The 13,018-nt window shown below is 32.8% G+C and overlaps 1 protein-coding gene across 1 annotated transcript; it reads left to right on the plus strand.

Annotated features, from left to right (window-relative positions):
- The first annotated feature begins 210 nt into the window (after positions 1 to 210).
- On the plus strand, positions 211 to 11,102 carry LOC134695869 (uncharacterized). The gene is made up of 5 exons (XM_063557331.1): positions 211 to 308; positions 2,910 to 2,990; positions 4,121 to 4,184; positions 4,449 to 4,702; positions 10,546 to 11,102. Exons 2-5 carry the CDS (start codon positions 2,969 to 2,971, stop codon positions 11,016 to 11,018), a joined length of 813 nt encoding a protein of 270 aa, XP_063413401.1. The 5' UTR covers positions 211 to 308; positions 2,910 to 2,968; the 3' UTR covers positions 11,019 to 11,102.
- The last annotated feature ends 1,916 nt before the right edge of the window (positions 11,103 to 13,018 follow it).

Genomic DNA, 13,018 nt, shown 5'->3' on the forward strand with positions numbered 1-13,018 from the left:
ACTGGGCGGAGTTTAACCGGTTCGCTCATAATAAACCAGTCCATCTATAGATAGGTATTTTAGAATAAACTCATCAATGAAGTGTCCAGTTATTCTTTTGTAAATTCCTTTGATGACACTGATAGGTGATTAGAAATCGTTTATAGGTATAACGGCAATCATCCTTATCACACACATCTTCAAATAGACTGTCCTTATGCAAATTAAAACGTAAGCTCCGCCCGATCAGTTGAAATAACATTGGTAATAGCATATTTGTTTATTTACCAACGTTGACGTGTACTTCCGAGGAGAGATTGTGAAAATGGGTAAGTGTTATTCACCTATCTGTGTAAAAAAATTATTGAACAATATGGGCTTTAAGCCCCAGTTTCAACAGATCATACGATTTTTTTTTGTCGTGGAAGATCTATTAAATATAGTTGAGGCACTGTCGTGCAAAACATCATTTTTTTTTTCGAGTGGTCACATCAGCTACGAGTACGACATGTCTACGATGATTCTACGATGGGAACACGACAGAAACAAAATTGTAACTGTACTGTCGGGGTTTGTCGCACGTCGGTCTTGCGACAGTCGTAAAAATGGTTTATATAATATTGGTGTACTCACAACAATGTGTTATCGCACGACAGTCCCCCGACTGTGTTAAGACACTCTCACGACATCCACGAGACAGTAACACGACAAAAAATCGCAGAGCAAAAAAGATGCATGTCCAATTTTCGTCCCACGACACACGACAGCGCCACGATGCACACAATATCGTGCGACTGTCGTACAACGATCACAGATGACCCGCGATTTGAAAAAAAAAAACATGTCGTGGAGCTGCATAGATGTGCGGAACCATTAACATTCAGCAATGAATCCGGTTCCTTACCTGGAAGAAGAAGAAGGGATGTGTCGTGGGTTCGTTTTGACCAAGGCTTAACATGACATAATTTTGTCACAGGTACTTGTTTCTATACATGGGTAAATCCATCCACTATTATCTATAGTCTATGATATCAACGTATATGTACATGTACGAGCCACCGACTTTGAATGAAGAAAATATTCCACACCACATTATAACTTGTATGATTCGTATTTCTATTATACTGAAGTTCATCATAACCGTTTAGCGAGAAACACTACATCTTTCACACGAATCCCCTAACCCCCTATACTTATATGATTAATCTAATATGAGACAGTGCAACAGAGCTAACCAAAATCAGTTGAAAATGATTCGGCTCATCAGATCGATACAAAACAGAAAATATCCAACGAAACGAAAACACAGACCTGACGCGTGACAGCGTATCTATAATAGATAAATTTGGTATGATATACTTACTTACTTACTTACTTACTTACTTACTTACTAAGCTTATTCAATGTCAATAACAACTAATAAAAATCGTGTATATAAGACTAAAAAATCAATCAGTACTCATCCAATGTACAAGAACTTCATTCAGAATCCGAGTGAAACATGACCTTGTCCAAATGCCAAACTATAAGTATCGTCTTATTGCAGTACCCTGACGTGAATATGGATATGTGTACATTGTATAACAATAATTAATATAATATTTTAGTATGATTTTATTTACTGATTATAAAATCACTATTTATACGTTAAACTTTCTTTATTGGTGCATTTTTAGTTGATACAGTAACTGAACATTATGATAAACTATTATTCATACTGTTAGGGTAGTTTTCTGTTGATATACCTGTAGTTAGTCTTAAGTGGTGGTGTACTTTTATTAAATATTTTTTTTAAGCTCATTTGACCAAACGGCCGAAGTGATGAGTTATTGAATAACTTGGCGTTCGGCGTCCGCCGTCGTTGTAACTTTTACAAAAATGTTCTCCGAAACAACTAGACCAAGTTAAACAAGACATATACAGTATCTTCTTTAATAAGTCGTCTGACAGTTTTTGTTAATCTTTTCCACAATTTTCATTAAGTTATTTGTAAATGTGTCCGATCAGTGTGTCCGATAAGTTGTCTGACATGGCTATACATAAGTAATAATGGTAGTTCTCTCCGTTTATTTCTTTCAAATTCCGTCCATATAAATGAGGCGCCAAGAAATCACATCTTATGTAAAATCATATTTTTTTCTCAATATAATCACATTATCATTAATTATTTTTCAAAAAAGATTATCAAATAATCAAAAATACAGTATTAGAATATCAAAAAAAGTATTTGGTGCGGTAATCAATTAATCACTTCTATCAATACCTCTAAGTAATCAAAAAATTAAAAACCCAATGAGGAGGCTGATAAATATTTCTTTTCGTTTCTGTACCGTATTCCCCTTCCGCAATTGAGCAATACCCATTAACCCTGATATATTGATATTTTTTTTACAAATGAAAATATAGTACTATTTCACACTGAAAACAATCTACACTGAGACTTTTATAAAGCAGAAATAAATGTTATACTCAAGACATGATAGTTAACAAATGTGTATCATTCAAAATTGTTTTATAGTCTCTCATAGCATGCATAGATCTTAAAAGTAGAGAGTAATTCTTGTTGTTAACCTTGTATTTTACTATCCTGTGTATTTTAAATGTAACAAGTGGCGGTACTCTGGTTTAATCTATGTCTTTAATTGTCTCATATCTATATAGTACGTACTATCAGGATTTAATCTTAAATGTGTATGTTTGTTTGTTCTGAAAATGTTGGTAATGAGAATCGGCGTACACAAAACCTTTTCTGCCAAGTATTTGTTATGAAACAACTATGTCACCTTTCATATATAAAATGTATTTCTACTTGAATAAAACCTTAATGCAGTATGTGTCATAAACTATATTGATAATGTTTTATAGTCTCTCATAACTCTTAAATATAACCAGAAGATAATTACACAATATGTTATCACTTGACATTTTAGAGACGACCATTTATCACAACTGAAAGTTAAGACAAAAGTGTTGTCCAGAATTTCCCAGAATGAACGAGGAAGAAGAAGAAGGTAAAGAATAACTTATTCCATTGTCTCTCTATAGCTGGTTCCATCTTCTCTCTATAACTGGTTCCATCGTTTTTCTATAACTGGTTCCATCGTCTCTCTATAACTGGTTCCATCGTCTCTCTGTAACTGGTTCCATCTTCTCTCTATAACTGGTTCCGTCGTTTCTCTATACATTTAACTGGTACTATCGTCTCTCTGTAACTGGTTCCATCGTCTCTCTGTAACTTGTTCCATCGTCTCTCTATAACTGGTTCCATCGTCCGTCTCTCTATAACTGGTTCCATCGTCTCTCTATACATTTAACTGGTACCATCGTCGATCTGTAACTGGTTCCATCGTCTCTCTGTAACTTGTTTCATCGTCTCTCTATAACTGGTTCCATCGTCCGTCTCTCTATAACTGGTTCCATCGTCTCTCTATACATTTAACTGGTACCATCGTCTCTCTGTAACTGGTACCATCGTCTCTCTGTAACTGGTTCCATCGTCTCTCTGTAACTGGTTCCATCGTCTCTCTATAACTGGTTCCATCGTCTCTCTGTAACTTGTTCCATCGTCTCTCTATACATTTAACTGGTTCCATCGTCCGTCTCTCTATAACTGGTTCCATCGTCTCTCTATAACTGGTTCCATCGTCTCTCTATGACTGCAATCGTCTACTCGGTTGCCAACCATTGTCCGTTTATTCAACATGAAAACACTTTAACGAAACCAGTTCTTTATATATTTTGTTTCCTGTGACTAAAAGAAGATAAAGTTCAATCTTCACGATTTTAGCTGGTTGTTGAGTTGTAGACCTTTCAATAGCAAAAGTGATTATATGTTGTTTTTTTTTAGTTATATGTTCCTTTGAATAGAAATGGTTTAAATTAATCAATAAGTATATTGAAACATAGTCTATCAATAATTGTTTCTGTTTCACCACCTTTTATCAAGAAAAGAACCATGTGGTAATTATCAAATAACAAAATTATTATTGGAGTGACAAATTTATTTGAAAATTTTGAGCTCTGTAGGACAGTCCAAAAAAATATCAGGAATTGAACAAATAAACTACGTTCAGTCATAAAACAAAAGGGAAAGAGTTGACCAATGATAGTGTAAATTTTAATGAAATTATTCGTATTGCAGTGGAAAGAAAATGGAGAGAAATGACTTCTGGAGGGAGTTTTGACTGTAGCGGAGCTCAAGTGAGGTATCTCTTAGTAATTATTGCGGCAATGTCACGTGTCATAATTCGTAAAAACTTTAAGAGGAATTGATGCTGAAGGACACTATTGGCGAATGAATTTGATGACAGCGTTACTTTCTATGTAATATCTGTCTTTCCCAAAAAAAAAAAATAATAATATGTTCATTTATTGAATTGTGTTTTTTTCCGATTTTCATTTTTCTCTTGAACCGAGTAAAAAATAAACATTATATAAAATAAAATTAATTTTTATTTTTTTTATTTTAGGAAAATTAAAAGACATCCATCAAAAGTGTTTGATCGATTGGAAAATTTGGACAATGCTTTGAGGAGTTGGGTTTTAGTTGCAGAGGAATCCGTTGAAAAGATGACAAAAATATCAATGGAACTGGATCATTATCATAAAATAGCTCGAGGTGCTGGTAATGGCGGATCGAAAGCCTTTATTTTGGGAGCAGGGTTGGCAGGTGTTGGGTTACTTTTAGCACCATTTTCATTCGGAGCATCTCTGATACCTACAGGTTAGAAAATCTAGGAATGTTAAAAATGCACAGCTACCTCATGTAGTTATTTCTATCGAAGAAATTTCAGATACATGTATACTGTATGTATGTTCCCGACCATATGAGTATTTGGACCATACACGTATGGTCATGACCATATGCGTATACTCATATAGTCCGACCATACGCGTATGGTCGGACGATATGAGTATAATACTCGTTTGGTTATTAACGGGCCGGACCATATGAGTATTTGGACCATTTAGGTATTTTTTCAAATAACATTATAAACGTTTCAATATAAATACAAAAACTTTATCTAAAAACAACAGTGACGATTATAACATGACAATATATTAATTTTATAATTCAAAAACTAAGTAAAAATTAAATATTGATGTCATAGTCAGTTTTCATCGCTAGCTACGTTCTTGCATTTTTGCATGTAGGCTTAGGTGACATTCACATCCCAGCATAGCTTTTTATACGACCGCAAAAATTAAATTTTTTTTGGTCGTATATTGGTATCACGTTGGTGTCGTCGTCCGAATACTTTTAGTTTTCGCACTCTAACTTTTGTAAAAGTGAATAGAAATCTATGAAATTTTGACACAAGGTTTATGACCACAAAAGAAAGGTTGGGATTGATTTTGGGAGTTTTTGGTTCCAACAGTTTAGGAATTAGGGGCCAAAAAAGGGCCCAAATAAGCATTATTCTTGGTTTTCACACAATAACTTTAGTATAAGTAAATAGAAGTCAATGAAATTTAAACACAAGGTATATAACCACACAAAAAAGATTGGGATTGATTTTTGGAGTTTATGTCCGAACAATTTAGGAATCAGTGGCAAAAAAGGGGCCCAAATAAGCATTTTTCTTGGTTTTGGCACTAAGTTTGATTTTAACAAAAATTGAATTCTTGGGCTTCTTTGATATGCTAAATCTAAACATGTACTTAGATTTTTTTATTATGAGCCCAGTTTTCAAGTTGGTCCAAATCAGGATCCAAAATTATTATATTAAGTATTGTGCAATAGCAAGAAATTTTCAATTGCACAGTATTCAGCAATAGCAAGAAATCTTCAATTGCACAGTATTGCGCAATAGCAAGAAATCTTTAATTGCACAGTATTGTGCAATAGCAAGTCTTTTCAATTGCACAGTATTGCGCAATAGCAAGAAATATCTAATTGCACAATATTGTGCAATAGCAAGAATTTTTTAATTGGAGTTATCTTTCTTTGTCCAGAATAGTAGTTGAATCAACTTAAATAATGTTTTATACAATATACAATGTATATTCAGTTTTACTACCAACTGATAAATTAAAACAATCTTTACCATTCAGTGAAAACAAGCACTCATTTACATCTTAATATTTTATGATGTATTTAAACGAGTAGTTATTCAGTGTTGCAAACTCCATTAGAAATTTGAATTGAGATCAGTTTTGGAATAAGGGAAAGGGGGATGAAAAAAAATTGGGGGGGGGGGGGTCAATTTTTCTCATTTCAGATATCATAAATAAAAAGAAAATTTCTTCAAACATTTTTTTGAGAGGATTTATATTCAACAGCATAGTGAATTGCTCTAAGAAATACAAAAAATTTAAGTTCATTAGAACACATTCATTCTGTGTCAAAAAACCTATGCTGTGTCAACTATTTAATCACAATCCAAATTTAGAGCTGAATACAGCTTGAATGTTGTGTCCATAATTGCCCCAACCGTTCAGGGTTCAACCTCTGCGGTCGTATAAAGCTGCGCCCTGCGGAGCATCTGGTTTGCATTTGCAAGAAATTTGTGCACGATCATTTTCATTAACACCTTTTGTTTGCGAGTGAAAAGCTACCCTTTTTGTAGCTGCTAATACAGTGATACCGAGGTTTTGGCCATTCTGATGACTACGGGTTTTTTTTAAAGAAGCTTTAGATCTCAAATATTGTAAAATGACTGCAATGCACCATATTCACAAGACAACTTAAATAAACTGTGTTACTTTCAAGTGAATTCTTGTGTAACAGTTCATAAAGAAACTTTTGAATTTTTTTTTTAGTTGACATATTGCCATTCACTCGTAATAACAAATCGGCAATGACCATCTATAATGACCATTGGTATAAAATGTGTTTACTATAAATTTGACAATTAAGTAAAATAAACTATGCTAAACTTCTTAATTTTATTTAGCTTATCTTTTCATTATAATATAATAATAAAATTACCTATATGACAGCGGATTTTTAATGAAGGTCATACCATATGAAGAGTTTAGAAGTATTAAAAGTAAACTATTACAGAGTGTTAACTACCTTGACCATACGCGTACGGTCGGACCATATGAGTATAAAACCATATGGTCATGACCATACTCATATGGTCCGGAACACATATATAAAAGATACTTAGATATGTTTTGAAAATAAAGTTTTATCAATAAATCATGGAGAGTATATAGCATCCATACAATTAATAACTTAGAAATTCCACATTGCTGAAATTACACGTTTGATTATGTTATACTATTTGGAGGAAATCATATGGTAAGTTTATTTTTTATAAACAGGAACATGTACGAGCTTTGAAGTATAAGAAGTTGGGTCAACACAAAACAATATACTGTGTGTTTTGTCTTCCGCATACATATTCTCCTGTTTCGAGTAAGATGATCTCAGCCATACCCCATTCAATATCCCATTGTAGCCAATTAAACCTTAAACCACTTCACTCATCAACCGACCAGAACCAAAATCAAACTTAAGTCGCCTTTACTTATACAGAAATTAGTAATTCCTGAAATTCAAATTTGAACTTTAAGAATCTGCATCAACTTATTCAATATTGATGACCTGAACGAAAAACGTCATTTATAATTGTAATATCAACTTTTAAGGTGTAATGAATATCAAACGAAATTTGGATCGAAACAATAATGGAGACTAAATTTTGGATCAGTTTTTCTCTTGTTTTTATATGACTCTTTTATAAAGTTGATTCCGGTTTGATAATGTCTAGGATATTACCAGAGGCATTTGTCTCAGAATTGTTTTTCCTTTATACCTTAATATCACATCACACAGGCACTTGTCTCAGATCCTCCCCTATACTAAGTATACCTTAATATAACACAGGGACTTGTATGGAACGCCATAGCTGTCTTATGTGTCTTTTTTTATTGCTTTTCTATTATAAGATGGTGCTTTTCTATTATAAGATGATGGTTTTCTATTATAAGATGATGGTTTTCTATTATAAGATGGTGCTTTTCTATTATAAGATGATGGTTTTCTATTATAAGATGGTGCTTTTCTATTATAAGATGATGGTTTTCTATTATACGAAGGTGCTTTTCTATTATAAGATGGTGCTTTTCTATTATAAGATGGTGCTTTTCTATTATAAGATGGTGCTTTTCTATTATAAGGTGCTTTTCTATTATAAGGTGCTTTTCTATTATAAGGTGCTTTTTTATTATAAGGTGGTTTTCTATTATAAGGTGCTTTTCTATTATAAGGTGCTTTTCTATCATAAGGTGCTTTTTTATTATAAGGTGGTTTTCTATTATAAGGTGCTTTTCTATTATAAGGTGCTTTTTTATTAACCCCCAGGGGTATAAATGTGCATTTAGTTAAATAATAAATAAATAAATAAAATAAATTAATAAAAATATTGACTTGAGTAATTTCACCAGCACACTAGAAGACCTGATATATAAAATATTTATTACATGTATTTAATTAGATTACTATCTAATTTTGACACCTGTCGTAATCATCAATCAAGCAAATAATCATGTCATTTAAGTTTTTACACCTGAGACATCATTTCAAATACATTTAATTGAATTAACTAATATAATCAGATGGCAATCAGAATCCAAACAAAGATTACAGTGAATTGAACTTTTTATTAAAGAATACAAAACTGGCTCTCTCTTTTTTTTTTAAAGATAAAACTAGATAGCTGACATGGATTAAATTAAAGTGAGACCACCAATCTGCCGGTATCAAATCATTTGAAATAAACAACAACAATGCATGTATTCCAATATGACCTTTAACATTGAAGGAGTAAACTTGCATTCAGTCGTGTTCAGACACTTTAATAGAAAATAAAGGACGGGCATCGAACACAAAGTTACTTTTGTATAATACTGCACTGTCAATAACTAGTCTGTCACTATATTTAAATTTAAAAGTGAGGCAAAATATATTCACCATTCGGTGAGGGGTCTGGCGGTCGCTCAAGACCCCCCAGAAGCCTTGAAAAAAATACGCAAAATCGTGCATCCCGAGAGCTTCTCGGACTCTTAGGAGGCACATTATTTGAGTGTCCTTTCCCTTGGAACAACAGTCTCCAAAAACAACAAAACACCAGCCAGGTTAAAGACATCAGCCAAGTTGAAAACACCAGCCAAGTTAAAAATACCTCAGTCAAAACAGAAAGGTTGTATAAACACCGAAATCTACTAAGATTGAGGTATGCTGATAATGGCAGTCAAGATCATCAGATACTTCTTACTGACAGTCAACCTTCTGTGAAGAAAGAAAATCCTGTTAATATATTTAAAACCGAAGACCTAAAATACAATTATAGATGTGCGAATCTCTTCATGTATCATATATGTCTTTGTTAAACACATTGGCGAATGTGAATTCAGTCCGGTCAACTTTTTTAGCAGAAACATATTTGTTTTTACTATAAATTTATATTTTCGTATAATTTGTTTTTAAATCTCACAGATTCCTGAATTACTTGGACAATTATTGTCAAAGATATTAACACTTGTTGTCGACAAGTTGAATATATGTACAGCGTATAACGACGAGTGTGAATACCGTCCGGTCAACTTTATTTGCTCAAAAATATTTTTTTTCACTTATTTTGTTTGATTTTCATAAAATATAATTTAATATCTTTAAGGTCTACAAATATTAAACCAATCTACCGAATAACAAAAAAGTTATGACTATTTATATCTCGTCCGGTAAACCGTCTTGTCACTATCCGGACAATCGTCTTGTCATTAGTGGTTCCCCACACTCCCGGTAAATCACGGGAACCACCATCACATAATAAAAAAGCACCTTATAATAGAAAAGCACCTTATAATAGAAAAGCACCTTATAATAAAAAAGAACCTTATAATAGAAAAGCACCTTATAATAGAAAACCACCTTATAATAGAAAAGCACCTTATAATAGAAAAGCACCTTATAATAAAAAAGCACCTTATAATAGAAAAGCACCTTATAATAGAAAAGCACCTTATAATAGAAAAGCACCATCTTATAATAGAAAACCACCATCTTATAATAGAAAACCATCATCTTATAATAGAAAAGCACCATCTTATAATAGAAAAGCACCATCTTATAATAGAAAAGCACCATCTTATAATAGAAAAGCACCATCTTATAATAGAAAACCATCATCTTATAATAGAAAAGCACCATCTTATAATAGAAAACCATCATCTTATAATAGAAAAGCACCATCTTATAATAGAAAAGCACCATCTTATAATAGAAAAGCAATAAAAAAGACACATAAGACAGCTATGGCGTTCCATAGACTTGTCTCAGAAATGTTTTTCCTATAACTTTGTTATAATAAGGTATATAAGAAAAAAAAATCCGAGACATTACTGGAAATTCACGTTCACAAATATATATTGTCTCAGCTGCAGTAAGATTTTTTAACTCTTATCGAAACTTTGCATTCAGGATAACATGTTTCTGATAGGCGTATGTCATATGTGTATAATACAAGTCAGTCTACGGTATACATGTATGTAAACGAACCGTTAAACAATCTTTTACTTTTGACATTGTTTTGTAGAGATATTATTGTTTTATAGGTGGCCTGCTTGCTGCAGGTGGTAAAATTACAGCCAAGGCTTCAAAGAAAATGTATGATGTTATGACACGACGTGCATACGATGAAACGAACAAACTGTTAAAGAAATGTCAATCAAATATGGATACTTTAATGAAAGAGTGCATATCTATTGGAAACTTGCTTGATGGTTTCTGGGAAATAGAAACGGCATTTTTACAATGGGTAGCGTTTTGGGGTAGGATTTGTCTAAAACACAGACCATTTCACACTACGTCAAAGTGGAGCTCCATCGTTCAATTTGCAGAAAGAGAGAAGTATCAAACATCTCTTTCCATACACCACGTAAATGAGGAACAATTACGTGACTACAGTATAATGGCAGTAGATATTCGTTCATGTGCTGAGGATTTAAAACAGTTACTTCCAACAGACACGGAGATAGAGACAATGGTTAAAATGACAAGAAATTCTTTGAAGGAAAGGTTATCTTGAAATAATATGTAATAAGTAGTATGTATGCTGTATTATGTCTCCGTATCATTACCTTTTCTTTTCAAATAAACCATAATGCATTCATGTGTATATATTACTCGCATTTCTTTATGCTTTTCATTAAAATTATGATTGATCAAGACATGTTTACGTGATTTTAAAGTTACTTAGTACTGTAAATTCAGAAATTAATGCGAGGTTTTTATTATTGCGAAAAATGCGTCTGAGTTGTAAACGCACTAATGTAAACTCGCATTTTGAAATCTTTTATGTGATTTAAACAGGATTTTTCTCAAAATCGTAAAAATTAAAATCGCATTTTAAGTCTAAAATGACAAAGTCGCAATAATAAATGCACGCAATAATTTCTGAATTTACATGTTTACTAAAGACTTCAGACCACAGCAGTAGGATCGTGGTAGTAGGAACGCCTCGAGTTCAAGTGGCTGTATTCAGGCGGGTCGGCCAGGTCAAACCAAAGATTTGATAAATAAAATTCATTTTGTATTTGCTGATTCTCCGCTAAGCACGCGCCACTCAGGACTTATTGGCTCGGAATTCACAATGTACCTTGTGAACTAGCCTGTTACAACATAGGCTCAGTTTGTCAGTCTAGTTAAACACAGTGTATTTTTGCAATTGGGCGTTAAACAGCCAACCATCAATGTCATCTATATTTCAAGTAACGCCAATATAAACGTTCTATGATCATCACTTAAGCATTTGCGCATTTATAGCTTTTTCTCAACAGGGTTTGAACTTTAGCTGTTGAACATTGAATAATGTTTGCAATGTATAATATACAAACGACCTAAACCATTCGTGTTACTAAGCCATTAAAATATACAAAATTAAATTTATTATAATATCAACTTTAAAACAAATTTATGCATTGAATTTCATTAAACCAAACCTGCTATATGTTTTATTTACTTTTGAACACAATGCAATACGTTACATTATAATATGCACCCTGTATTTTCTGCTAATATATCAACAAGTATTAAACGAGGATGATGGAAAATAAGTTTAATGTATTTATCGGATCCTCCAATAAAGTTTATAATTTTGGGTCTCAAATCTCCAGTCATCTCTAATGTAGTACAATGTATGACAGCAAATGATCGACTTATAGCAGTCTGGATCAGTATTTCCTAGAGATCTGGTTACAGCGGTCTAGATCTGTTACTGCTGGAGATCTGTTTTATACCAGTCTAGATCTGTAACTGCTGGAGATATGTTACAATCCATACAGTAAAAACTCACAACTTCTTTATAGTTGATATTGTTGTAGGCTATGTCGACCTCTGAAGACATGTTTTCTTGTTACATGTACCTATATATATATAAAATAATTGATGAAAACTTCTCATGAAAAGAATCGTAATAATCTCATAATCGACATAATTTACATGATTGAAATAATTTACTATTTTGTATTAATCCCGCCTATACAGAAGCTGTACAAGGTAAAACATATTTTGCTTTTACGTAGATAGCTTTAATAATTCATTATTTATTTGGTACGACAACGAATGTCCAACTCCCCCTGTCAGCTTAGAGCAAACTCGATCTAGACATGGAAACAAAAACATATAATAAAAAACAACACACGGTGTCCATGTAGAGTGATTTGGTACAGACACAAAAGAGGATGGGGTTAAACCTGATTCACAGTCCAACGAACCCACCCATTTCATCTTCCTAAATCGTACCTGTATAGCGTAAAGCTGAACTCACAATGGGCTATTATGTGTTACAGTGTGTTCTTTTTATTTGTCTTTCTATATTTTGAACCTTTTAACTGTTTAGTCCATTTTTAGTAGTCTCCTTAATGAAGTGTCTCGTTATTTATTATACATCCCGTCATTGATTTAATATATATGGTAATTATTTGTATACTTGTCTTATAATGTTGCTTAATATGTGATTTGTCTATTAATAGCGTATCTGCATGCTAGGTTTTGTTTGTTTTCTGGTTTGCGGTTCAATGATACTTT

The sequence above is a fragment of the Mytilus trossulus genome, chromosome 14 (genome assembly GCF_036588685.1).
Source record: "Mytilus trossulus isolate FHL-02 chromosome 14, PNRI_Mtr1.1.1.hap1, whole genome shotgun sequence".
Taxonomy (NCBI): Eukaryota; Metazoa; Mollusca; class Bivalvia; order Mytilida; family Mytilidae; genus Mytilus; species Mytilus trossulus.

Coding starts and splice junctions, on each gene's coding strand:
- LOC134695869 (XM_063557331.1), top strand. CDS start 2,969: ATGAACGAGGAAGAAGAAGAAG. Junction 4,185..4,448: donor TGTAGCGGAGCTCAAGTGAG/GTATCTCTTAGT, acceptor TTTTTATTTTAG/GAAAATTAAAAGACATCCAT. Junction 4,703..10,545: donor AGCATCTCTGATACCTACAG/GTTAGAAAATCT, acceptor ATTGTTTTATAG/GTGGCCTGCTTGCTGCAGGT.